The sequence below is a fragment of the Cervus elaphus genome, chromosome 17, assembly GCF_910594005.1.
Source record: "Cervus elaphus chromosome 17, mCerEla1.1, whole genome shotgun sequence".
In the NCBI taxonomy this organism is placed as follows: Eukaryota; Metazoa; Chordata; class Mammalia; order Artiodactyla; family Cervidae; genus Cervus; species Cervus elaphus.
In genome coordinates this window covers 57,018,494-57,046,350 of record NC_057831.1, presented here as the reverse complement: position 1 = coordinate 57,046,350, position 27,857 = coordinate 57,018,494, and the positions used below count along the sequence as shown (strand labels likewise).

General features: G+C 42.0%; 3 protein-coding genes and 1 non-coding gene across 8 annotated transcripts in view; 1 reads left to right on the top strand and 3 right to left on the bottom strand.

The window, feature by feature from the left end:
• Nucleotides 1–2,147, bottom strand: part of FAM114A1 (family with sequence similarity 114 member A1) — a 68,958-nt gene extending 66,811 nt beyond the window's left edge. Inside the window, exon 1 of one of the 2 annotated variants that reach the window (XM_043870701.1) lies at nt 2,015–2,147. The gene's annotated coding sequence lies outside the window, so the exon portion shown is untranslated. Of the gene's footprint in view, nt 1–1,787; nt 1,915–2,014 lie in introns of those variants that run through there. The other variant, XM_043870700.1, reaches the window with a different exon arrangement.
• Nucleotides 214–1,777, bottom strand: LOC122673188. Its single transcript, XM_043870704.1, has one exon. It carries the CDS (start codon nt 1,504–1,506, stop codon nt 1,006–1,008), a length of 501 nt encoding a protein of 166 aa, XP_043726639.1. The 5' UTR covers nt 1,507–1,777; the 3' UTR covers nt 214–1,005.
• Nucleotides 2,148–2,214: 67 nt separating the features above from the next.
• Nucleotides 2,215–20,951, top strand: TLR6 (toll like receptor 6). Of its 4 annotated transcripts, none has more exons than XR_006334634.1 (3): nt 6,824–7,020; nt 18,004–20,660; nt 20,764–20,951. XR_006334634.1 is itself a non-coding variant. In XM_043870698.1 (3 exons), exon 3 carries the CDS (start codon nt 18,072–18,074, stop codon nt 20,463–20,465), a length of 2,394 nt encoding a protein of 797 aa, XP_043726633.1. In that variant the 5' UTR covers nt 6,824–7,020; nt 8,523–8,611; nt 18,004–18,071; the 3' UTR covers nt 20,466–20,951. The 4 variants fall into 4 exon arrangements, 3 of the variants coding, with proteins under 3 accessions (XP_043726632.1, XP_043726633.1, XP_043726631.1); XM_043870698.1 differs by adding an exon at nt 8,523–8,611 and having other exon boundaries at nt 18,004–20,951; XM_043870697.1 differs by lacking the exon at nt 6,824–7,020 and adding an exon at nt 2,215–2,698 and having other exon boundaries at nt 18,004–20,951.
• TRNAR-GCG lies at nt 11,153–11,224 on the bottom strand. The gene has a single exon. It is a non-coding gene; the product is annotated as a tRNA-Arg (tRNA).
• Nucleotides 20,952–27,857: the final 6,906 nt, after the last annotated feature.

Here is a 27,857-nt window from a genome sequence, read left to right as displayed (position 1 = left end):
GAGGTTTAAACACCTTAGCATGGCATCTGGGGCCCCTCATAGCCCAGCTCCACTTTCTCTATCAGCCTCCTGGAACTCTCAACTCACCAGACTGCACATTTTCCTTCACTGCCCAGGCAGCTCAAAAACATCTCCACCTTTGGTTAGGCTGGTTTTTCTGACCAGGATGCCCTGCCTCCAACTGCCTGGTAAAGTCCTGTTTTTTTTTTTTTATCAGTGTCTAGTATCACTTTCATCAACTCAATGGACATGAGTTTGAGCAAAATCCAGGAGATAGTAAAGGACAGGGAAGCCTGGTGCTCTGTAGTTCATGGGATGGCAGAGTCTGACATGACTCAGCTGCTGAACAACAATGTTATTTTCTACTTTGAAATTTTCCCAAATTTGCCCCACTCCTTCCAATGTTTTAGGAGATACATTGCATAGACTTCCATGGCATTTTTAAGGAGTATTTATTTCTGTGTCATTTTTTAAAAGGAGACATTTATTTGTCTCCCCTCCAGAACTGTGACCAACAAGCACCTAGCTTGTTTTCTGACACTCTGCTATTTACTGAACTGAAATATATTGTTTGATATTGATTAAAGAGAAACAATGTGTGATGTAAGCCTGGTCTAATAATGTCTGAATCTGTGAGAATCAGCAAGGCTCCTTCCCACCCTCAAATTCCTTCTGCACTGGCTCCAAGGAGCCTCAGATCCCACCCTCAAAGTTCCCTCCTTTTGCTTAGAGCTTATGCCCTAAAGAGTTTATTAGATCTTTCCCTGAGCTCAGGAAAGGAAGGAAAGGCAGGGAATGGACACAGGTGTGGTGCAGAAGGGGCAACGGGAGGAAAAGAGGGCAGAGAAGGCTCTGAGGAGAAAGCCTGCCTACTTAGTTTTCTCAGGGCGGACGAGGTCTTCTGGAGTTCAAGACATTGATTTTAAAAGCCACACGCTTGACCCTCTCAAGATGTTTAGGATGAGAACTGATGGCATCGTAGGACAGAGAGATAACCCTGACAGTTCATGCAGAGAGTGCTTCCTGCTCCAGGAAAGGGCAGTGAGGTTCAGGCGCCTGATCTGAGATGGTCGGAAATAGCTGGTTCCAGGGAAGAAGACGAGCGCCTGGGCGGACGGGCGGGGGTTTGGGGTGGGGAGTGGTGCTCAACCTGCGGGCTGTGAACAGAGGTGCTGCCGGCTCACGGTGCCAGCTGGGGTGGAAGCGCCGGCACTGCCGGCGTCTGCAGCGCGAGGAATGATGAGTTTGGGTGGGAGGGCAAGGCCGGAGCTTGGCTTTTCGCCAGGCCAAGGGCTGGCGAACCCCGGGATGGGGCTTGCTTCGCCTGTGCCCGCCGCTGCGGAGACCCCGCAGCCTGCTTCTCACTGGGACCTGGGACCTGGGGAAAACTTTTTCAGACTTGCTTTGTGCTGGGACCGAATACTTCGGGAGCACAAGACAGGCTCCGCAGAGGTTCACGCCGGCCGAGGGGGCAGAGCCGGAGTGCGGGCGTGTGGGTGTGTGCATGAGCGTGGACCCGGAGCGACACACACTCACACACACACACTCACACGCCCGCACCCACGCGGGGCCCTCGGCCGCGCCGCCCGCGCCTCCCCAGACCTTCACCCCCAGCGCCGTTCCCTCCGATCCTGCGCCCGGTGCCCAGCCCCTGCCGACTCTGGGAACGAACCGAACGGGATCAACAGAGACGGCAGGGAATCCCCATCACCCCGCGGCGGCTGTCCCCGCATCCCCCCGCCCGCCCGGGGAAGGGGAGGAAGGCGAGGGTTGCCCGGGGCTCTTACCGCTCAGGCGGCCGAGTGCGCGCGGGAGCGCCGCCGGGTCCCGCCCCGCCACGTCGGCAGGGCCGGCGGGGACGCGGCCGGAGGGCGGGCTGGCCGGGCGGGCCCGCCCCCCACCAGGGCCCCGCCCCCGCGGCCCCACCAGGGCCCCGCCCCCGCCCCCACCAGGGCCCCGCCCCCGCGGCCCCAGCTCGGCCCCGAGCGCCGCGGAGGTCCGGGCGCCGCCTCACCCAGGCTGCCCGGGTCCAGGAGCAGTGTCCCCGCCGCACTTCCGACCAACCATCGGAAACTTGGTTTTTCCGAACTTTGTGCCGCCTGGTGTGCTGGAGGGGCGCCCACCCCCGCCCGGGGCGGATCTTGGGGCTCTCCGGCTGCGTCTTCTTCCTTTAAAAGCGCCCAGGAAACTGCGCAGTTAAACCAGGAAGAGTTTGCTCAAGTTCAGTAGGAGTTTTCGATCCCACTCCTCCGCCTCCCGCCGCCCCCCATGGTGCTTTAAATAGCTTTCCCTTACCCAGTTTGTGAGAGTGTCATCTGATTTAAAACCAGTCAACCGAATAAAAACACTTTCTAGAATGCCAGTTTGGAAACGTGGATCAAAATTCAAATGTGTTAGTTTTGGCCCACATCTGCGAACTTGTACTAAATAAACAGTCAAATGTGCACACGTGTATGTCCGAGGATGTTGACTGTGATTGTTTATGCCAGAGAAAACAACCCGGAAATAAGCTGTCCTCCCAACAAAAGATTGGTGAAGTAGTTTTTAGTAACTTCAAACGAAGAGGTATGCTGGGAGTGAAGTGGCTCAGTCGTGTCCGACTCTTTGCGACCCCGTGGACTGTAGCCCACCAGGCTCCTCCGTCCATGGGATTCTCCAGGCAAGAGGACTGGAGTGGGTTCCCATTTCCTCCTCCAAGGTATGCTGTAGTCGTTAGAAATTATAACCCTGTGTTCAGTTTGTTGATATGGAAGGAAGGCGGGCCATAGCCGAATATTGAGTGAGGGCAGGGGCAAGAGCACAGGGCAAGTACAGTATAAACCTGTTCTTGTGAATGGAAGGTAGGGTAGTTAGAGAAGGCGAGGTTCAGAAGGAGACCTGCACTTGTCAGGAACAGCGCGCCTTTAATGAGACGAGAAGGGGCAGTAGTCAGATTAGCGAGCTGCTGCACTTATCCAAGAAAAGAGTAAGTATATGTAGGATGTATGTGGAAAGTTACTGTCTTAAGGGGGCCTGTTCTCCAAGTTGTTCGGAGTAGTTATCTCTTAAACGGCTGGGGCAAGGAATTTTGGAGATCGACCAGAGGCTGGACCGGCTGGGAGCTGGGTGTAATCAACCTTAATGTCCTTTTTTTTCTCTGGGTGAGAGAGTTCTTTGTTTTGCATAGAATGGTGGGGAGGACCTGAAGGGGAGTTTTAACTCCAGGCTATTTTGAGCCATGTAACTTTCCTTCAGTGACTATGTAGTATATGTATTTTTATGCAAAAAGGAGGTTTTAATTTTGAAAGCAGTTATTTTTTTCTGAGTTCTTCAGTGGTGTTAGCAAAGCATTCCAGGTGTGTTTTGGTGTACCGCAGACGGCGTGCCTGTGCCTTGTGTTAAACAACCCACCTGCCAATGCAGGAGACATTAGAGATACCGGTTGGATCCTTGGGTCTGGAAGATGCCCTGGAGGAGGGCATGGCAACCGGACCCACTCCAGTATTCTTGGAAAGTTCCATGGACAGAGGAGCCTGGCAGGCTACAGTCCACAGGGTCGCAAAGAGTCGGACACTGAAGTGACTTAGCGCAGGGCACAGCAAATTCCTCTGCCAAACCTGCCCCTCTCTACCCTGAGGAAAGGCAAACAGCCCAATCAGGCCTTCCACCCCTCACCTGTTTCTTCAATTTCAATTTTTATTTTTATGTTATATTGCAGTATAGTCAGTTAACAATGTCGTGTTAGTTTCAGGTGTATAGCAAAGTGATTCAGTTATACACATTCATGTATCTATTCTTTTTCAAATTCTTTCCCATTCAGGTTATTACAGAATATTGAGCACAGTTCCCTGTGCTATACAGTAGTTCCTTGTTGGTGATCTATTTTATTTTATTTTTTCATTTATTTTTATTAGTTGGAGGCTAATTACTTTACAATATTGTAGTGGTTTTTGCCACAGGTTATCTATTTTAAATAGGTCAATCTCAAACTCCTAATCTATCCCCCTCTTCCCCTTCTCCCTCTCCCCAACAATAAGTTTGTTCTCAAAGTCTGTGAATCTGTTGCTGTTTTGTAAAAAAAAAAAAAGCAGTTCATTTGTACAATTTTTTAAAGATTTTACGTATAAACACCATTGTATTTGTCTTTGTCTGACTTCACTTAGTATGATGATGTCTAGGTCCATCTATGTTGCTGCAAATAGCATTATTTCATTCTTTTTAATGGCTGAGTAATATTCCATTATATATGTACCACATTTTCTTTGTCCAGTCATCTGTAGACATTTAGGTTGCTTCCATGTCTTGGCTGTTGTAAACGAGGTTGCAATGAACATTGGGGTGTATGTAGCCTTTCAAACCATGTTTTTCTCCTGGATATATGTCCAGGAGTGGGATTGTTGGATCTATGATAGTTCTATTTTTAGTTTTTTAAGGAACTTCCCTACTGTTCTCCATAGTGACTGTACCAATTTACATTCCTACCAACAGTGTAGGAGGGTTCCCTTTTCTCCACACCTCCTACAGCATTTATTCTTTGTAGACTCTTTGATGATGGCCATACTGACTGATGTGAGATGACATCTAGTTATAGTTTTGATTTGCATTTCTGTAATAATTAGCAATGTTGAATGTCTTTTCATGTACCTCTTGGTCAGCTATATGTCTTCTTTGGAAAAATGTCTGTTTAGGTCTTCTTATTTATTTATTTTAATTGAGCCTCATTAGTAGTTTGTAAATTTTAGAGACAAATCCCTTGTTGGTTGCAAATATTTTCTCCCATTCTGTGGGTTGTCATTTCATTTTGTTTATGGTTTCCTTTGCTGTGTAAACACTTTTGAGTTTAATTAGGTCCCATCTGTTTATTTTTGTTTTTATTTCCATCACTCTAGGAGACAGCTTGAAAAAGATATTGCCGCTATTTATGTAAAGAGTGTTCTGCTTATGTTTTCTTCTAAGAGTTTTATAGTATCTGGTCTTGCATATAGGTTTTTAATCCATTTTGAGTTTATTTTTGTGTATGGTGTTAAAGAATGTTCTAATTTCCTATTTCTTACATATAGCTGTTCAGTTTTCCCCATGGACCAGAGCCGCCAGGCTTCTCTGTCCATGGGATTCTTAGGCAAGAATACTGGAGTGGGTTGCCATTCCCTCCTCCAGGGGATCTTCCCAACCCAGGCATCGAACTCAGTTCTCCCACATTGCAGGCCAATTCTTTAATGGCTGAACCACCAGGGAAGTCTGAAAGACTCATAAGCACTCCCATCTTATGAATGAATGAATGGAGTCTTTGGGGTTAAGTCACTTGCCCAGGGCCACACAGCCAGGGCACAGCCTTGGGAGGACTTCTGCCCAGCACTGTCTGTTCCACTGTCATGCCATCTTCCATATCACCTGATTTTTGTGGGTTTTGTCATCTCTTTAGAGACATTTCTCAGAATCATAACAGCCTCAAAAGAATAGTCTCCTTGTTCCCGGAAACCGGTGTTATTATGCAATGCCCTAATGAGCGTTTGTGACCAGACCTCACAAACATTTTGTCGCCATGTGATGCCACCACATCAGCAGTGATGTGTGTGTGCATATTTCTTAAAGACTTAGGTCCATGTTTGAAATTTCCTCAAACCCATAGCTGGTTCCTTTCTCCTCTGTTTCACAAAGCTGGTTTCCAAGGGTCAGAGACCCACTCCTCTCTAGCCATCTCTTCTGCTCATTTAGCAAAGATCCAGCCACTCCTTGCTGATCCTCCTCCGGCCTGCAAAGGCTTCCCATTATGTTTGATGAGTAAGAATGAATTGCAAGAATTTGGCCTTCCTTTCCTCCTGTAAGCAGAAGTGATTCTTACCCTGATGTCCAACTTTGTTGTGGATCAGACAGTAGGATCTTAACTTATTTTTTTAATGATGGGAAATAATGCCAAAGACTGGGATTAATTATACAATGACTCTTTAACTCATGTGTTCAGTTCCTTACAGAACCTCGTTAAAGGGAGCGTCTTGGAAATAAGGTATCCTGGATGCCTGAAGTATCTTGGTAACCAGACATCCTCTTTTTGTATCATCAACCTTTTTTTATGTTGCTCTAAATTATTCTAAATGGCCTCTAGAAAATTAGTTTTTAATTAGTCTCACAGGATCTCACTATTATTTATTATTCTAGAATTAAAAACGGAGAAGGCAATGGCAACCCACTGCAGTACTCTTGCCTGGAAAATCCCATGGACGGAGGAGCCTGGTAGGCTACAGTCCATGTGGTCGCTGGGAGTCGGACATGAATGAGTGACTTCACTTTCACTTTTCACTTTCATGCATTGAAGAAGGAAATGGCAACCCACTCCAGTGTTCTTGCCTGGAGAATCCCAGGGGCGGGGGAGCCTGGTGGGCTGCCCTCTATGGGGTCGCACAGAGTCAGACACGACTGAAGCGACTTAGCAGCAGCAGCAGCAGAATTAAAAATGAAAACATCTAGCCATACCAAATGTTGGTCAGAACATGGAGAAACAATGCAGTTTCCCCCAGGTGCGCTATTAAACTTCCTTAAAAGCTGATTTTTTAAAAACCGGTTCTGGAACCTAAGCTTATTTTATCTTAGTCTCCCATGTCTCTAAAGTAATGCTCCAAAATTGCTTGATCATGGTAGTTGCAATTATTTTGGAAATATTAAATATGGCGATAAAACAGGCTATGTTGAGTAACTTTCCACTGTGGTGACAATTTAACACTCAGGTTGCAAACTCTTACAGATAAATATTCTCTTAGAAGAACATTTTTCTTCACATTGACATTGTCATAAGCTGGGTGATCATATGAATTTAAAATTTTGATCACTGTTTTAGGCTCGGAAAAACCTACTGATCCATGCGCTTTGCTCAGGACCTTAGAAGGGAAATTCGTGTGCAGGAGTAATTACAGTAAAGTCCGACAGGTGGCGCAGAACCGTCGCTACGGTACTGCTTTACTTCGACTAAGGACTCGCATTTTGTCAAGGTCTTCTTTTTCCGTACCTTTAGAAGTTATTTTCTCTCCTTCTGAGAAAGAAATCTTGGTAAGTAAGAAGGCTTTTGTGGCTTTTTCAAATTACGGAATAATTACTTCAAATAAGCAAGAAAATGCTAATGGTTGTATAGGAAGTAGGTAACGTTTTTGCAAAATGATTTTAAGGTGATTTTTTTTTAATGTTGCAAACGTTCTTTCTGTAATACAAGAAAGAGGAAGATATGGCTATCTTGAAAGATACAGAAATAGCTAGCCCTTGTCATATTCAAGAGGAAAAAAGCTAACTGATGTTATTGCTTTCTTCTGTTTTTGTCTACTACATTCTGTCTTTTTGCTTTTTCCCGGTTTCATGACACCTATCCTATCGCATGTTATATATTTTTTGGTAGACATGAGTGTTTGATTCTTGCTGTAACACGGTTCTGGAATTGTTTATTTGTGTCTGTCAGTTATTTATAAGCATTTGAAAGCAGGGATTAAACTTGTGCTATTCATATTTATACGCCCCAGCATTGAAGGTCTGGGGCAGGGCTGGCACTTACTACACTCAGAATAAACAGTTACTAAATGAAGGAAGTGGCAGAGACTGGCCCAGAACTTGCCTTATTCAACTTTCTCACCCAAACTTTGACAAATAAAACAGTATTTCTCTTGCATATTTGTTGATTTGATTATGGAATCTCATGTTTTTCTGGTCTTTCATTTTTCATAGTTTTGATTTTCATAGATCTTATCCACTATTTTTTTCTTAATACAGAGCGTCTTAGATCTCTCTCCCCATCTTTCATTTGATGCATTAAAGAAAAAAAAAATTTTTTTTTTACCTTTTGTCTCTTTCACTTCCTTAAGAAAAAAAAAAAAGCTGTGAGCTCTCTAATCTTCCGTTCTTTCATCTCTTACTTTTTTTCTCTAAACTAGAGAAACTCTTGGCTTAAATGTAAACACTAGGAACCACACTAGGGTATAAATGATCCGGGAGGAATCTTTGTGTTTTGGAGGCAGGGTAATATAAGGGAAACTGATGAACTTCCCACAGAGTCCCCTGAACACAGACACCATCCAGAGACCTTTGAGTCTCATCCAGAGATGTCAATTATCTATCCTGAGGAAGAAGTTCTCTCTCCCTCCCTCTCTCTCTCTTCCCACACAAATAATACAGGTGTGTTTCTTTAATATTAGCTGTATTTTCAGACAAGTCTTTAAACTTATAAAAGATGTTCAAAATTAGAAATTTTGGAAATATACAAAAGTTATGAGAAAAAATTAAAATCATCTATGATTTAGAGATCTAGAGATAATCGCTATTAGCGTTTTCTTTCCATTCTTTCTTCCCCCTAGGCGTTGTGTATATGTTAGATTTTAATTATATTTAATAAAACTAGAGTCCTACTATGCACACAATTTTGTATTCTTTTATTCATTTAACATTACTTTGTAGACTTTCCCCCCGAAAGTGCAATATTTATGGCTGCATATACCGTTCCATAGTATGGGTGTACCATAACTGATTAAACAATTTTCTATACTTAGTCATTATGATTTTTTTTTCAGTTATTCATCCTGATGAGCATCCTCATACTAATATTTTTATGTGTATTTCTTTAGAAGAAATTTTGAGAAGTAGAATTGCTAAAATAAAGGTAAGCATATTTTTAAGGAATTTATCTATGTGACCCAGTTGCTTTTCAGAAAAGTTGTACTAAATTTTCATTCCTGCCAGCATTAAATGAGAGTTCTCCTTTTAGTCCCACCTGCCAACATTGGGTATTATATTTTTGAATTTTACCAATTTGGTAGGTGAAAATAATCATACCTTTTAAAAAATATTTAAGAAAAAAAATCCCATTTGATTCACTTTATCTTTTTATACTTAAATATCATAAATTATAGGCATGCTAATGTTTCATCTTTAAATGCTTCATTCTGTTTCTCTAAAAGAAGTACATTTTCCTAATGCATTCATATAACATTGTAAAAGTTAAGATTTATATCTTAACAGACTATAATGCCTGGTCCCTCTTAAAATCCTGTCTCCACTTGTTACTCAGATAATTTTTACTGCAGGTCTGTCTAAAATAAGATTCAGTCTAATATCACAAGTTTCATTTAGATATTATATATTTTTTTCTTTAATATGATTTTTAATTTTTGTGAAATTGGACATTAGTCATATTATTCACTGCTGATTTTGAAGGGGTAAATTTTCTGAGCAAATAATGTGCTCTCCTTAATTTTAAACATCCAAAATTTGAAAGATACAGGGAACAACTAAAAGGAAAATAAACCCCTCTTAAAATTTTACCATGCAGAAATAACCACTGTTAATATCTTGATATATATCTTATATTTTTCCCTATGTATGTGTACATACTGGTGTACACAGTATACCACTGGTGTACACTTTATAAGTAAACTGCTTTTGTCACATATATATAGTGAGCAGTTTTCCATGGAGTTAGATTTTCATTATTTTTAAAGGCCACACAGTAGTATTTAATTGTATGGAGATTCCATAATTTATTTGACTATCTGCTACTTTTGGACAGATTTAAAAAAAATTATTTTGTACTGACCCCTGTATTGTACTCTTTTACTGGTTCTAACAGGTTTTCAACTACTTGTCCTGGATTTTCCACAGTGACAATCACATAATTAAAAATAACAATAATTTTATTTCCTCCATTCCAATATTCCTGTCTCTCGTCCCCCACCCCCTTCATTACAATGGCTAGAACTTCTAGAACAGTGTTAAATAACAGGGGGGATCCTTGAGGGACTTCCCTGGTGGTCCAGTGACTGAGACTTCAGCCTCTTCATATGGCAACTGAAGAGTTCACCTACCACAACTAAAGATCCTGCGTACAGCAACCAAGACCCGGTGCAGACAAATCAGTAAACAAACATTTTAAAAAAGTAGTGGGCATTCTTGATTATTGACCTTCATGGAAATGCTTTGGGAGTAGGATGTTGGTTTAAGTCAGATATTTGATATATTCTTTATCAATTTTTAGAAGTATCTTTTGCTTGTATACTTTAATTAACATGTTTTTAGTCAAAGATGAATGCTGAAATGTATAAGTGAATTTTTAACCTCTATGGAGATGCTCATCTGTTTTTTTCCTTTAATCCATTGCTGTGTTATTGTCATGGATTTGCTAATAATAATTCATGGTTACAATCCCAAAACATCTGAATTAATCATCGTATGTTATTTCTTCAGCACAGAGCGCAATTGAATAGGGTTTCTCATATCTGATCTTTTTCCTGCTACCAAATAGTTGGAGTGTATCTCTTTTATTTGTATTTTATAATAATAACTCTTAACTTATAATAATAACTCTTAATAACTATTAATTTTATAATAACTCTTATACATACTTAAACATATATTTTTCTAACAGAATATTGAGTTACATGGTATATATAGCTTCTTCTCAGTCAGGCAAGGGTTGTAACATGCTTTTGGTCCACTCTCTCCCTCTCCCTCCACTATCTACTAAACCCCTTGTTAACACTGGCAATTTAAATTCCAGATTGTTAGTGAAATTTCCATCAATCCGTATTAGGACTTAGCAATACACTTTGTACTTTCTTTTCAGAGTACTCCTTTTTGATTCCCAACTTTTTTGAGTCAGTTTCTTTTTCAGAGCATAGAATCTATCCTTTAGTGATATAGTGGGTCTGTCTTCCACATTTTCTAGCATTTCTTTCGTATATTTAATCTCTTTGGCTTCTTGGACTGTATTTTGGGAAAATGCCTCTCCTTGGTCTTCTGTCTCACTCATTCTTACATTAGCAGTGCCACTCTCCAGTTCAACTCATCCAGTAAGTCTTCCATTTTAGTTATTAAGTTTTTAATGTTCACGATTCCTACTCCACTCTTTTTTAGAGTTTTCTCTCTCTGAGGATATCTGTCTATGATAAAGGCCCGTTTTTCTCTTTTATCTCTGTCTCCCTGGGTGTCAATGTCTCTCATATTTTGTGTTTGGTTCCTTTCTGTCACAGTGGTCACTTTGTAAGAGGGTCATGCTTCTTGTTTGTGCAACCCAAATTGTGATTGATAGTTAGGTAACAGTCCCTCAGTCCGACTCTGTGACCCCATGGGCTGTAGCCTTCCAGGCTCCTCTGTCCATGGGATTCTCCCGGCAAGGAAAGGTAGCCATTCCTTTCTCCAAGGGATCTTCCTGAACCAGGGGTTGAACCTGGGTCTCCTGCATCGCAGGCAGATTCTTTACCAGCTGAGCCACCCGGGACGCTTACGTATAACTGCTTGTTGATCTGTTTTCACAGCCTGCTTGTTGGAAGGGTGGACCAAACTAGTCTGTATTAATTTTATTTTGCTGCTGTAACAAATTAGCACAAACTTAGTCGCTTAAAAAGCACACTTTATCATTTTACAGTGCTGTAGGCTGGCAGTCCAATGTTGGTCTTGTTGGGTTTAAGTTAAGGTGTTGGCAAGTCTGCATTGCTTCTGGAGGCTCTGGGGGGAGAATCCACTTATTTACCTTTTTGAGCTTCTAGAGGCTGACTGCATACTTTGGCTCATGGCCCCCTTCCTCAAGGAAGGTCATGTCTTTCTCATATCATATCACTCTGACCTCTTCTTCCTTTGTCTTCCACTTCTTAAGGTACTTGTGATTGCCTTGGGCCCACTCGTGTAAATTTTAAGATCTGCTGATTAGCAACCTTAATGCTACCTGCAGCTTTAAATCCCCCTTTCCATGTAACAGCATATTTACAAATCCTAGGATTAGGAAGTAGACATCTCTGGAAGGCTAGTTTTGTCTGTCATAGTTCGATCTGCTTGTGGATTTCAGAGACTTCTCTTGGTTTCAGTTCCCCTAAACACTTCCCTTTCTGGTTGTATATGTGTGTGTATTTCATTGTTTGGGGGATTTAGGGCAAGAGATGGTGGCTAGAGCAAGCGCCCATCACCCTGTTGACTCTCGCCACTTTTAATGTTTCTAATTGAAAATGTGGTTTTCTTGATCCAGAGAATATTTAGAACATTCTAAAAAGTGATTTTAAAAGTTTATTTTGTAGACAGAAATATGATTGTACTGATGGGCCGTTGGGAAATGCCGTATTGGAGGAGCAGCGAGGGGCTTTTCACTACTGTGTGCCAGTTTGTAATGAAATTTCCCCAACCAGGAAGAGTTTTTACTCTTCCAAAGTATGACTTATTGAAACTACTCATCTCTTAACTATTTTGCAATGTCCAGTATACCCTCAAGTAACGAACAGTAGATCTTTTTGTTAATAAAACTGAACAACAAGTAGTCAAAATCTGTTCTCAGTTATACTAGCTACTAAGTGAGAAATGTGGTTGCCTGCTCTGGTCCCCTGGGGCCTCCTAGATGCTTTTTATGCGGCGATCAGACCCTAAATGGGATTGAGGAAGCTGTGAAGTTCTAGCCCTTTGTCCTGGTGGCAAATATTGAGTCCATGGGGTCATACACCTGCCTCTTCTCAACCAGGTCATCTTTTCTCATTCACTCTGCATCGCTGTCATGAGAGGCAATGTCTGTCATCCACTGTAGTAGGGTAAGACTTTCTGGGTTCTGGGAAGACTGTTCTCCTATACGCGCCCACTTTTTTCTGACATGTCTTCTGATTCCTTCAATATACTTTTAAATATTTCTGTATCATCTCCTGTTTTAGCAGCATGTCAACTATAGGAATTTGATGATTCCAGATTATCAAGTGCCAAATCCTGCCTCTCTGAATTTGGTGCTTCTGGTCTAATGTGAATTGGAAAAACCCATACCCATTTGTATGGGAAGTATGTCTGAAAATAAGATCCTATAACTAAAAACATTTTCCTGTGAATGGAAAGAGCAGAGTATGTGTGTTATATCAACTGCCCCTTGTGGGTCTGTGAAGGCACTGCTAACCTCTTCCTGTAGGTAGTTCCAGGCAGGTGTGGTGTGGGCATTCTAGTGTAGGTGTAGGAGGCTGCTCTGTGGCCATCACAGCTCCTTTGCTGCTCTCAGGATGCTGCTATGCGAGTTAGGGGGCTGGGGGTCCTGGTCTTTCCTGGCCAACTCTTGTCCCCTGTGGGTGCTCATAGGTATTTTTCTGTGCGGATCAGACCTGGAGTGGCATAGACTCATGAGTATGTGTCTGAATTGCTGGGACTGGCTTCTTGCTTGAGCTTTGGCATAATTTTAGTTACCTCTCTGTCTCAGTCACAGTCAGGGGGTCTGTGGGCTGGTGCATCCGCCTTCACCCCTCAGCTAGTCATCAATGCCAGGTTTGGCCTGTATTAACTGTATCTTCTCAAATGGCTTCACAAAGAGTAGCGTTATCTCTGCCAGGCCAGCTGCAGCTGGCTTTGGTGAAGTCCAGTTCATGGAGTCAGAGAGTTCTTTCTTGTAACATAAATGTGGCCTCATTCCTATCTTCATGTGTGGTTATTCAGTCACTAGGTCATGTCTGACTCTTGGGGACCTCATAGACTTCAGTATACCAGGCTCTTCTGTGCCCCACTATCTCTTGGAGTTTGTTCAGATTCACATCCCTTGAGTTGGTGATGCCATCCAACCATCTCATCCTTTGTCACCCCTTCTCTTCCTGCCTTCAATCTTTCCCCACATTAGGGTCTTTTCCAATGAGTCAGCTCTTCGCATCAGGTGGCCAAAGTATTGGAGCTTCAGCTTCAGCATAAATCGTTCCAATGACTATTCGGGGTTGATTTCCTTTGGGATTGACTGGTTTGATCTCCTTAAAGTCCAAGGGACTTTCAAGAGTCTTCTCCACCACCACAATTAGAAAGCATCAATTCTTCAGCGCTCAGTCTTCTTTATGGTCCAACTCTCATTTCTCATTTTTATCTACCCTCACAAAAGGATTCACACCCTGTCATATGCCATAGACATTTAGGGGTCAAGCTGCTGGTGGATGGGCCTTCCAATCAGGCCTCAGGGACTCGTCAACCACCTTCCTCCCCATCCTTTTCATTTCATATTGCTTTAGCCAAATTGAGTTGAGGATCTGAAGATCGAGCCCACTATTGGCATGGATCTGCAACACTCACCCCGAGGCCCTCTCAGGCTCATCTCAAAATTCAGATGCACAAACTCCAATAGGCCACACTTGCGTGCTCCATCGATTAAGTCATGTCCAACTCTTTGTGACCTTATGGACTATAACCCTTCAGGCTTCTCTGTCCGTGGGATTTTCTAGGCAAGAATACTGGAATGGGTTGCCATTTCCTTCTCCAGGGCATCTTCCGCACCAGGGATGGAAACTGTATCTCTTATATATCCTGCATTGGCAGATGGATTCTTACCGACTAGTGCCACATGGGAAGCCCAGGCCACACTTGGTCCCACTTTACTAAGAAAGATACGGGAGAGGAAATAGAGCTCAGGTTCCCTACATGGTATTTATAGTTCATACACAGTTCTTTCAGCCTGGATGCTATTTACTGTTCAGTGGTCATATTTTAAAAATTATTTGTATTGGCCGTGCTGGGTCTTTGCTGTGGTGCGCTAGTTGTGGTATGTGGGCTCTTAGTTCCATGACCGGGGAGTGAACCTGTGCCCCCCGCATTGGGAGGGTTTTACACCCTGGACCACCAGGGGAGTCCCCTCGACAGTCATCTTTACCAGAAGTGCTTTTTTTCTGAGAACACAGCTGACATTCCCCTTGTTTCAGGTTTTCAGAAAAGAGATCAGATTAGTCCATGAATAAGGAGAGAAATGGATTTGTTAACGCTTCACCCAAGCGGGGTGTTATCACTGGCTGCAGCAGATGGCTGAAGTAGTACCAAAGTGAATACTGATGTAGACTCGAGAATGTCTGTAGTTTCTGGCGGTAGCTCCTTGTTTACCCTTTTGAATAATTTTAGATGATTAAACTGACCAGTAAAACACTTTGAGGGGATAAGAGGACTGTCCTTTGAAAGAGAAATAAAGTATTCTGAGTCCAGTGAAAAGAGACCATGGTCATGTAGTTAACTTTTTATTTTTATTTTTTTTATGTAGTTTAACTTTTAAGACAATTGATTTAAAGTCTTTGGCAAACAAATCAGTGCATGTGCTTCTTCGGGGACAGTTTCTATTGACTTCTTTTCTTCTCCTTTTTTTTTTTTTTTTAATTAATGGACTTTATTTTTTAGAGCAGTTTTTGGTTTATAGAAAATTTGAGTAAATAGGTTAGAGAATTCCCACATATCCCTTTTTTCACTCGACACAATTTCCCCTATTATAACATTTTTCGTTAGTGGTCTGTTTATTATAATTGATGAACTGATATTGACATATTATTAACTAACATCTATACTTTACATTAGGATTCAGTCTTTGGCTTGCATTGTCCTATAGGTTTTGACAAATGCATAAGATCATATATCCACCGTTATAATATCGCCTGGAGGTAGTTTCAGTGCCCTGAAAATCCTATGTGCTCTGCCTATTCATCCCTCCTCCTAACTCTTGTCAACCACTGATCCTTAATGCCTCTTTAGTTTTGCCTTTTCCAGAACGTCAGAGCGTTGGAATGATACAATTGGTAGCCTTTTCTGATTGACTTCTTCACTTAGCAATCTGAATTTTGGTTCCTCCATGGCTCAACAGGTTATTTCTTTTTGTTGCTGAATAACAATCCATTGGATGGATGTACCACAGCTTGTTTACCTTTTTCACTTGTTGAAGGGCATCTTGTTGCTTGCGGTTTGGGGGCAGTTATGAATAAAGCTGTCAACATCCAGCTGCAGGTTTTTGTGTGGACACAGATCTCCAGTTCGTTCGGGTTAATACCTAGGAGTGTGATTGCTGGATCATATGGTGAGGCCATGTTTAGCTTTAAGTAAAAACACTGTCAGACTGTCTCCCAAAGTATCTGTGCCTTTTTCAATTTGAACAGTTAATGAAAGTTCCTGTTGCTCCATATCATGACCAACATTTAGTGCTGTTTCAGGATTGTTTGGCCATTCTAATAGATATGTAGTAGTTCCTCACTGCTATTTTAATTTCCAGTTCCCTGATGATACATGGCATTGAGTGCCTTTTCATGTCCTTATTTGTCATTTGTATGTCTTCTTAGGTGAAATATCTTTTGCCCATTTTTAAATTGCATTGTTTATATTTTGTTGAGTTTCTCTTCATTTATTTTGGACACAAGTTCTTTATCAGATGTGTGTTTTGCAAATATTTTCTCCCAGTCTGTGGCTTGTCTTTTCACATTCGTAATAGTGTCTTTTGCAAAGCAGAAGAATTTAATTTTAATGAAGTCCCATTTAACATTTTTTTTCTTTCATGGATTGTGCGTTTGATGTTGTGTCTAAAAGTCATTGCCAAATTCATGGTCAGCTAGATTTTACCCTATATTATCTCCTAGAAATTTTATAGTTTTGTATTTTACATCTATCTTGAGCTAGACCATCTTTTTTTTCCCCCTTTTTTACATGTAGAATGTCTAGTGGTTCCAGTACTGTTTGTTAAAGAGACTAGCCTTTTTTCACTGAGTTTTCTTTACTTCTTTGTCAAAGATCAGCTGACTATATTTGTGTGGGTCTATTTTTGAGCTGTCTCTTCTGAGCCATTGATCTGTCTGTCCATTCTTTTATCACTACCACACTGTCTTGATTGCGATAGCTTTATCTAAGACTTGAAGGTGGGTCGTGTCAGTTCTCTAAGTTTGTTCTTTTAATGTTTTTCCCTATGAAAGGACAGTGTTTTTTTTTTTGTCCACATGCCTCAAGCTTGTTTTCTTCAACCAGACAGTTTGAATTTTATAATGCGGTAACTCTGGAGATATTAGAATGTGGCAAGTCAGCTTTTCCTCTTTCCCAGGGTTGGTTGTTGCTGCTCGCTGTGGGGTGTATTTGTTTGTTTAATAATTTTTTTTTTTCTTGGAGTATACTTGCTTCACAATATTGTATTGGTTTCTTCTGTACAGAAAGGTGAATCAGCTATAGGTATTTATATGCCCCTTCTTCTTTGGATTTTTTTTTTTACATTTTTATTTATTTATTTTTGGCTCTGCTGGATCTTATTGCTGCACATGGGCCATCTCTGGTTGCGGCAAGTGGGCGTCTCATCATGGAAGTTCCTCTCGGTGAGGGGCCCAGGCTCTAGGCTGCTCTGGCTTCAGTGGCAGTGGAACTTGGAATCAGTAGTTGTGGCTCACCGGCTTGCTTGCCTCGAGGCACGTGGGATCTCCCCAGACCAGGGATCAAACTCCAGTCCCCTGCATTGGCAGGTGGATTCCTAACCAGTGGACCACCAGGGAAGCACCATGTTTAGTGATGTTTCTAAACTATTTTTGTAAAGACTGTTTTCCTTCTTGTGTGTGCCCATCGAATTCTCTGTTCCATTGGCTTAGTGGTCAGCTAGTGATTTGGCAGAGGTTTTCTTAAACATCTGGGGAAAACAGAATAAAACAAAAAACACCTGATCTTTGCATATTGGCTTTTTTGGAAATACTTCTTCAGGGCTTGTCAGGCTGTTTACAACTCTGACTTAGCCTTTACTTTCCCCTTGCACAGAGCCTAAAAGTCAACCAGTGGTGGAAGTTTAGGATTTTTTTCAGGTCTTCTCTGAGCGTGCATCCAGACCTGGGCATGTATGTGGCCTTCTCAATTGCTTGGCGTACATGGAGCTGTCCAAAGGCTTTTTTCTCCCCTGTATCTTCTTTCCCAGCTTCTTTCTTTCTGGTTTTGGTATATGTGCTGCCTGCCCCATCCCTTATCCCTGGCTCCAGGTGGCTGTGGGTAGTGTACATGCCTTTAAGGGTTTCCAAACACTGTCCAGGAAGCTGCTTCAGCCCTGAGAAAGTTCTGAGTTGGAGTAAACAAAGACAGGCTCCTGGGTGGAACAATAGCCACAGTTCTTTGATAACAAGGTCTTCATTGCCTTTCCTGGCACCAGCAACTTGCGTAACTGGGAAAAAATGGCATATTAAATTATGGGACCAGAAATGATCCTGATAGTAAATGAAGAACTTGTTGAGATTTCATGCTGAGTAAGCTGAGGATTGAGAGTAATCAGCCAGTGTTTATACATCTTAACATATATTATATTTCTAGAATTGGATGCGTATCAGGATGTTCTGAAGAACAGCACCAACCCTCCGGGAGATGGTCACTTCAACGCCATGACCAAAGACAAGGAATCTCCCATCAGAAGCTGTCGTTTTGTTTACATCGTGGCCTTAGTATTTGGAACCATAATCCAGTTCTCTGTTGAAAGCGAATTTGTGGTAGACATGTCAAAAACAAGCCTTCTTCATGTTCCCAAAGACCTGCCACCAAAAACCAAAGTCTTGGACTTGTCTCAAAACAACATATCTGAGCTTTACCTGTCTGATGTCAGCTTTCTCTCAGGGCTGAAAGTTCTGAGACTTTCCCATAATAGAATCCAGGGCCTTGATATTAGTATTTTCAAGTTCAACCATGATTTGGAATATTTGGATTTATCTCACAATCAGCTGCAGAAGATATCTTGCCATCCAATCACCACGAGTCTCAAGCACTTAGACCTCTCATTCAATGACTTTGATGCCCTGCCCATCTGTAAGGAATTTGGCAACTTGACCCAACTGAATTTCTTAGGATTGAGTGCTGCAAAGTTACAACAATTAGATCTACTACCAGTTGCTCACTTGCACCTAAGTTGTATCCTTCTGGATTTGGAAGATTATTATATGAAAGAAAATAAGAAAGAAAGTCTTCAAATTCTGAATACAAAGAAACTTCACCTTGTTTTTCACCCAAATAGCTTTTTCTCTGTCCAAGTGAACATATCAGTGAATAGTTTAGGGTGCTTACAACTGACTAATATTAAATTGAATGATGACAATTGTCAAGTTTTACTTAAATTTTTATCAGGACTCACTGGAGGACCAACCTTACTAAATTTTACCCTCAACCATATGGAAACAACTTGGAAATGTTTGGTTAAAGTTTTTCAATTCCTTTGGCCCAAACCTGTAGAATATCTCAATATTTACAATTTAACAATAGTTGAAAAAATTGAAGAAGAAGTTTTTACTTATTATAAAACGACACTGAAGTCACTAAAAATAGAAGATATTACAAACGAAGTTTTTATTTTTTCACAGGCAGCAGTATACACACTGTTTTCTGAGATGAATATTCTGATGTTAACCATATCGGACACACGCTTTATACACATGCTTTGCCCTCAGGGGCCAAGCACATTTAAGTTTCTGAACTTTACCCAGAATGCTTTCACAGATAGTGTCTTTCAAAATTGTGGCACTTTAACTAGATTGGAGACGCTTATCTTACAAAAGAACGAATTAAAAGACCTTTTCAAAACAAGTCTCATGACTAAGGATATGCTTTCTTTGGAAACACTGGATGTTAGCTGGAATTCTTTGGAATATGACAGATATAACGGAAATTGCACTTGGGCTGGGAGTATAGTGGTGTTAAATTTATCTTCAAATGCACTCACTGACTCTGTGTTCAGATGTTTACCTCCTCGGATCAAGGTTCTTGATCTTCACAATAACAGAATAAGGAGCATCCCTAAAGATGTCACTGGTCTAGGAACTTTGCAAGAACTCAACCTTGCTTCCAATTCTTTAGCCCACCTTCCTGGATGTGGTATCTTTAGTGGCCTTTCTATACTGATCATTGATTATAATTCAATTTCCAATCCATCAGCTGATTTCTTCCAGAGCTGCCAGAAGATTAGGTCCCTCAAAGCAGGGAACAATCCATTCCAATGTTCCTGTGAGCTGAGAGAGTTTATCCAAAGTGTAGGCCAAGTATCCAGTGAAGTGGTAGAGGACTGGCCTGATTCTTATAAATGTGACTATCCAGAGAGCTATAAGGGAGCCCCTCTAAAGGACTTCCATGTATCTGAGCTGTCATGCAACACGGCTCTGCTGATTGTCACCATCGTGGTCCCTGGGCTGGTGTTGGCTGTTACCGTGACTGTCCTCTGCATCTACCTGGATCTGCCCTGGTACCTCAGAATGGTGTGTCAGTGGACCCAGACCCGGCGCAGGGCCAGGAATGTGCCCTTGGAAGAACTCCAAAGAACTCTTCAGTTCCATGCTTTTATTTCATACAGTGAACATGACTCTGCCTGGGTGAAGAATGAACTGGTACCTTGTCTAGAAAAAGAAAATATAAGGATTTGTCTCCATGAGAGAAACTTTGTTGCTGGCAAGAGCATCGTGGAAAATATCATCAACTGCATTGAGAAAAGCTACAAGTCCATCTTCGTTTTGTCTCCCAACTTTGTCCAGAGCGAGTGGTGCCATTATGAACTCTACTTTGCCCACCACAATCTCTTCCATGAAGGATCTAATAACTTAATCCTGATCTTGCTGGAACCCATTCCACAGAACACCATTCCTGATAGATATCACAAGCTAAGAGCTCTCATGGCACAGAGAACTTATTTGGAATGGCCTAAGGAGAAGAGCAAACATGGACTCTTTTGGGCTAATATTAGAGCTGCTTTTAATATTAAATTAAGACTAGTCACTGAAAACAGTGATGTGAAAGGTTAAAAAAAATAAAATATCTGAAATCCAATTAAAGAGACCATCATTCACTTGGATTCTGATGGACACTGGTTTCAAGTTATTTCTGGATGCTGCCTCCATTATTTCCATGAATGCAGGGAAGACTTATGGAAAACCATGTTTTAGCTGAACTGGAAACGAGGCTGGGCCTGAGCTGGCGCTCAGACTTGCTGATTACAGGTAACTCAGTCTCTCTGGTTTAACCATTCTGTTTCAAATTGAAACCGTCTCTGTCGAATGAATGCTCAGTCATTCAGGGACCTTTCCCCTCTCCTTTCCCGAGTGGATGTTGTGTGAGGAGGAGTCCATGAGACTTGCTGGCCACAAGGAAACAGTCAGCTGCAGAACTGTATGCAGTGGTGCTTGGAGAGTCCTATGGATCTTCATCAGCCTTGGGGTCGGCTCTGTCCTCCTGTTCTACTTTGGGAGAAAATAGACCTGATACGGAAATTAAAGACCCTTTTTTCTTCACATCTGAGTAATACTTTATAAAATGTTTGACCTTGCTATACAAATATGGAATTAATCAGTGGCAACTTAATGGCATTTTACACACACATATATATATATGGGGCTTCCCAGGTGGCTCAGTGGTTAACATTCCGCCTGCCAAGCAGGAGAAGCAAGTTTGATCCCTGGGTCGGGAAGATCCCCTGGAGAAGGAAATGGCAACCCACTCCAGTCTTCTTACCTGGAAAATGCTATGGACAGAGGAGCCTGCTGGGCTACAGTCCATGGGATTGCAGAGTCAGACGTGACTGAGTGAATAAACAACAACTATTTATAAACATATATATATATATGTTATAAGCTGTTGAGGCCAAAGACATGATTTACCTGCTTGCCAAGGAAATTCAGAGCCAAAGTTATTTATAACTGATTATTGAATAGGAGTTTCTGGTTGTGTTAGAATTTTGGTGAATGCCTCAAAACTGCAAAAAGGCGGTAAATATCACCACATTTTAAACAGATATTAGACAAAGCCAGGTTGGACTTACTAAAAAATAGCAGAAAGAGGCCAGTAACTATCAACTCATGTTACCCATCTTCAGAGGCTTGGATTGAAAAGGGTGATTAAAGAGTAATTAAGTAGCGGTTCTAGACCTGTAGGGAGATGGCTTTGGATTTCTTCTTGACTTCCCGATGTCTGCTTGACTAAGCCACCAATATCTCTCACCTGTATGACTACAGTAACCTAACTGGCCTCCCTGCTTTCACTCTTGCTTCATACATTCTCCAAACAGCAATCAGAGGAATTGTTCTTAAAATAGAAATTATTTTAAGCCATCCCCCTGCTTAAAAGGTTCTAATGACCTCCCCTTGCAGTTATAATAAAAGTTGAGCCCCTTGTCGGGACCTGCTGTGAGGATGGGGATGAAGGAGGGGAGGGGGCTGCCTGACTGGTGACCATCATCGAGAGGAATGGCGTATGGGTCTGCTAGGACTGCTGTGCCACACACCACAGTCTGGGTGGCTTAGACAACAGTAGTGTATTTCTCACAGTTCTGAAGTCCAGGAAAGGGCGAGATTGGCAGAGAGAATGGGGTGGAGGGGTGTGAGAACATGACTAGGATGACTGCAATGTAAATGGAGGAGGATGCTTTGACGTGCAGTCATGTCCAACTCTTTGCAACCCCATGAACTGCAACCTGCCAGGCTCCTCTGTCCATGGGGATTCTCCAGGCAAGAATACTGGAGTGGGTTGCCATGCCCTCTTCGAGGGGATCTTCCCAACCCTGGGATTGAACCCAGGTCTCCCACATTGCAGACGGATTGTTTACCATCTGAGCCAGCAGGGAAGCCTAATGAGAATGAGAATATAGAAAAGAAAAAAGAAAAACCCACACACTGGGAAAAGAGGAAGTCAATTTCTTCCAGATTTCCGGAGAGTGGTTTGATTAGAAGAGAATGAGAATAAATTATAGGCAGTGAAAGGGACTTCAAGGGATTTCTAAAGCCACAGGGACTTTCTGGGGATTTCTAGTTACAGTTAGTTTATAAGGAGTCTCAACTGTCAAGTCTAAGTCTGAAGTAGTTTTTGTGAGCAGATTTCTGACCTCTGCAGTCCTTTTGAGGTATTAACAATGCAATGTAGCTTAGCATTTTCAATCTCCAATTCCATTTAAGCTCATCTCCTTTCCCCATTTCACAGGGTGCAGCTTCTCATCACAAGCAGATACCTCAGCGCTGCTGACCCTCACCGCCTCCCCTGTATGCCTGTGTGCCTGGGGAAGATGTGAGGATGGCGAGGAGGTGGGCTGTGCACTCTCTGATCCAACTGCTTCAGGAAGTGCTGGCCTCAATTGTTGGCAGCTCTCCTTAGAATAGGGGGTAAATTACACTTCCTAGTCGTTGGTTTTGGACCCAAGTCATAGGAAAAGTTCTAGTCTACACCCTACGCCGTTCTCTGTAGAACCAGCTAGTTTAATTAAGAAAAAAGAAAGCGAAAGTCACTCAGTCATGTCTGACTCATTGCGACCCAGGCCAGAGTACTGGAATTCCCCAGGCTGGAGTGGGTAGCCTTTCCCTTCTCCAGGGGATCTTCCCAACACAGGGATCGAACCCCGGTCTCCCACATTAAGAGATTACTAAACAGAATACTTGGTCCAGTGCCATCTGAGGAATGTGTGTGTGTGTATGTGTGTGTGTGTGTGTGTGTGTGTGTATAAACTGTACAAATTTACTGCCTGGCAATTTAGTGACCGGCATCAAGAGTCTAAAGCATGTTTATATAAATATTAAAAAGTCTGCATGTTTGCCACAAAAATTATACTGGTGTATTATGTCTCTATCTGGTAAGATTATTATTGATTTGAATTTTTATCTTTATTTGTATTTCCTTATTATTGATTTGAATTTTTATCTTTATTTATTTGTATTTCCTGAGTTTTCTTCAGTAAACACGTTTCTTGGATAATAGAAAATTAAATTAACTAAAAATATGACCTTTGAGAAGAACGCACGTGCATGCTTAGTTGCTCAGACGTGTTCGACTCATGCGACCCCGTGGACTGCAGCCTGCCATGCTTCTCTGTCCATGGCATTTCCCAGGCAAGAATACTGGAGTGGGTTGCCATTTTCTCCTTCAGGGGATCTTCCTGATCCAGGGATCAAATCCGTGTCTCCTGCATTGACAGGCATATTCTTTACCACTGAGCCACCTGGGAAGCCCTTGAGAAGAACACATACACATATATTTATCTGACCTTGTTATGAAGAACTCTTTTAGCCTAAAAGCAAAATGTAGCAGTAGTCTGATGGAGCTGATTTATAAAGACTTGTGAGAACCAGTGGTTAAATATTAAGGAATTTTGCAAGCAGGTCAGTTGGTAGCTAGAAATCAGCTATAGTGGAACTACTTAAACCATAGATAATGGCAAGTGCTAAAAAAAAAATGAGGCTTTTTGTTTTTTGTAGCCTGGTTTACCCTAGGTGGTTGTTGCTTAGTTACCAAGTCACGCCTGACTCTTGCAACCTTGTGGGCTGTAGCCTGCCAGGCTCCTCTGTCCATGGGATTTCTCAGGCAAGAAGACTGGGGTGGGTTGCCATTTCCTTTTCCAGGGAATCTGCCCAACCCAGGGACTGAATTCACGTCTCCTGCTTGGCAGACGGATTCGTTACCACTGATCCTCCTGGGAAGTCAACCTGATTCACCAGCACACAGCTGACAGTAATAGCAAAGAGAAAGTCAGCTTCCTTGTTTATATAAAAAGGTACTTCTTTGTTGGTTTGAAAGCTCATGCTATAAAAAGATAAAAAATGAGGGGAGATGTTGACAAAAAGTTTGACAGAGGGTGAGTGTCAGTAACATAGAAGAGAACGTATGATTAAGTAGAGAAAGCATAAACCTGATATAGAAATAGGTAGTGATGTGAACAAGTAATTCACAAAAGTGATAGAAACTGTCAGTAAACGTAAAAAACCACCCAAGGCATTTATTCACTCTTTCCAGGAATTTATCCTAAGGTGACAATAAAACACTTGGACGAAGACGGTATACAAAGGTGCTTATCAACGTTTCATGAATCCAAACACTCAGGTCGGTAGCTGGAGACAGATTGGCCTTGGTCTAAGATTTACTCAGGTGGCAACTTGAAAAAAAAAATTGCTGGAAAATTTTAACTAGTTAAGGGGGAATTAATTCAATGCCAGATGTCTGATTGATGCCATTTTTCATTCCCAGCCAGCTTCATGGGGCACAATGTGAACTCTAGGGTCAGGTGGGAGAGAGGAATTTTGCTTTCTGTTGGGAAAATATGGAGGGAGGGATGGAAGGAAAGGAACACAGCTGTGAGTACAGATGACCCTTGAACAAGATAAGTTTGAACTGCACTGGTCCACTTACAGATTTTTTTCAAAAAAAACAACAGCAAAAACAATGTACTACAGCACCACACTATTTGCAGTTGGTTGAATCCAAGGATGAGGAACTGCAGTTGCAAAGGGCCAACTGTAAAGTTATAACCAGATTAGGCACTCTAAGACCTGTTTTGTTCAAGGGTCAACTGTGTTGACTCTGCTGGGAGAGGCATCCCTGAAACTAGTCTTCTTCCTTGCTGAGTGAAAGACCATACTCTGGGGATTTCGCTGGTGGGGATCCACCCGCCAATGCAGGAGACATGGGTTTGATCCCCGGTGTGGGAGGGTTCCACGTGCCACGCAGCAGCTGACTCGCACCCCACAACTGCTGAGCCTGTGCTCTGGATCCCGTGCGCCACGCAAAGAGTGGCCTCTGCTGGCTGCAACTCGAGAAAGCCGGCTTGCAGCAATGAAGACCAAGAGCCGCCAAAAATAAAATAAATAAATAAAAATTAAAAAAAAATACTACAGAAAAAGAAACCATACTTTCTACCTCTTCCTGGAAAAAGTACCCACAAACTAGAAATGGATGGGAAATTCCACAATCTGAAAAGGAATGATACAAATGAACTTACAAAACAGAAAGAGACTCACAGACTTAGAAAATTAACTCATGGTAGCCAGGGCTGGGTTCGAGGGTTGGGGCAGTGGTGGAGGGCGGGGGGGAAGGAATAGTTAAGGAATTTGGGAAGGTCATGTGCACACTGCTATATTTAAATTGGATAACCAACAAAAACTTATTGTATAGCACATGGAACTCTGCTCAATGTTATGTGCCAGCCTGAATGCAAGGGGGGTTTTGGGGGAGAGTGGATACATGTATATGCATGGCTGAGTCCCTTCACTGTTCACTGGAAACTATTACGATACTGTTTATGGGCTATACCCCAATACAAAATGGTTTTGGTGTTTAAAAAAATAAAAGCATAGATGGAAAACTCATAGCTAACCTCATACTTAATGGTTCTCAAAGCTCTTCCCTAATGTTTGGAACCTGTTCTCAATGGGTTAAGAACCTCGGCATCAGACCTCTCTTATCATGTCTGTTCCACATTGTACTGGGAGTGCTAGCCAAGGCAGTTAGACAAAAGTGAAAGTGAAAGTGAAAGTCACTCAGTCGTGTCCGATTCTTTGTGCTCCATGGGCTGTAGCCCACCAGACTCCCCAGTCCATGGGATTCTCCAAGCAAGAATACTGGAGTGGGTAGCTATGCCCTTCTCCAGAGGAATCTTCCTAACCCAGGGATCAAATGCAGGTCCCCCACATTGCAGGGGGATTCTTTACCGTCTGACCCACCAGGGAATCCCATTAGACAAGAATGTGTTATAAAAGTGTCCATCTTGGAAAGGAAGAAGATGACATTCTGCAAATGACATGATCTTATTTGTAGAAAATGCTACTTAGGAATCCACTGGAAAACTAATAGAACTAATAAACAAGTTCAGCAAGGTTGCAAAGAAGATATACAAACAGCTAATTTATACATGAAAAGATGTTCAACATCATTAGTTATCAAGGAAATGCAAATTAAAACCGTAATGAGATACCAATTCATTCATAAGAAGACTATAGTAAAAGTCAGATGGTAATAAGTGTTAGCAAGAATGTGGAGAAATTGGAGGTCTTAGACACAGTTGGTGGAAAGATAAATGATGCAGCTAGCCTGGAACTCCTCAAAAGGCTAAACCTATTTACATACGAAGTAGAAATTTCATGCTTAAATATCTAAATATATACCCAAGAGAGAATGTCTACCCAAAACTTGCACATGAATTTTTATATATTCATAACAGCCATAAGTGTAAACAACACAAATATCCATTCACTGATGAATGGATAAATAAAATGTGGTATACCCATACAATGAAAAGTTATTTAGCAACAAAAAAATGAAACTCGATACATGCTGCAACATGGACGAATCTTGAAAACATTAAGCTAAGTGGGAAAAAGCACAAATAACCACATTTTACATGATTCCATTTATATGAAATACTCAGGCAAGTCTATAGAGATTATTAGGACAATCTATAGTGGTTGTCTAGGTCTGAGGCAAATGGGGCATTGGAAAGTGACAGCTAAGGGGTGTGGCTCTTTGCAGGGTGTTGAAAAAGTTTGGTTGTGGTAATGGTCGCACAATTCTGTGACTTTACCTTAAGTCATTGAATTGTTCACTTCAAATGGGTGAAATTTTTATGGTATATGGATTCTATCTTAATAAAGTTTTTGTTTAAAAAAAGCGAACACTGGTACAGGTCGCATCTAATTGGCAGAATGTGTACATTGCCATGGATCCAAAAAGAAACACCTGGGTATGGAATTAAGAGTGGGCAAAAACTGCTGTTGAGAGAAGCAAAGAGGTGCCTAGGGTCTCAGATACGAAACCTCTGTGTTGAGTTAGCTCTTTGAGTTGCTGTTGGCTCGACTTAGGCTTGTACTTATTTGCACAGTTATGATAAATCCACCTAGTGACTGAGGACAAGCATGCATTAAACCTACTGGATAATAGGGAGGATAAAAAGAGGCGAGTGAGCAACTCAGAGTGGGGATGAGCTTGAAGGGAAACACAGGACTTTGTGAGTGCTAAAGTGCTTTCTTTCTGCCCCGCTGACCTCTCTCCTGGGTATCACTTTCTAGATCTAGTTCACAACGTCAAATGTCTTTAGGGAGCCAGAAACTGAATTGTTAATCAAAGAGCATGCTTATCTCCAGTTATAGGTCTGGGGGAAGTCATGATAAGAGTGGAGGGAGAAGGAGGTTCATTCCTTCAGTCACAGAAATATAGGTACACCTCCCTTCTTGAACAAATTGTGAGGGGATAGGAGGAAACCGAGAGAGAGAGAGAGAGAATAGGACAAGTCAAAAAGCACTGCAAGGTTCTTAGTTTAGGGAAGCTGGCCTTGTTCCCTGTGGTAGAAAAGCTGATTCCAGCAAGAATTGCAACCAGCTTGCAACCTCAAGATGTTGAGGACATCTTGTAGAACCAAGCTGAGCACAAGTTCAGAGGAAGAAAGCTAG

Coding starts and splice junctions, on each gene's coding strand:
- LOC122673188 (XM_043870704.1), bottom strand. CDS start 1,506: ATGCACACACCCACACGCCCGCACTCCGGCTCTGCCCCCTCGGCCGGC.
- TLR6 (XM_043870697.1), top strand. CDS start 18,072: ATGACCAAAGACAAGGAATCTCCCATCAGAAGCTGTCGTTTTGTTTAC.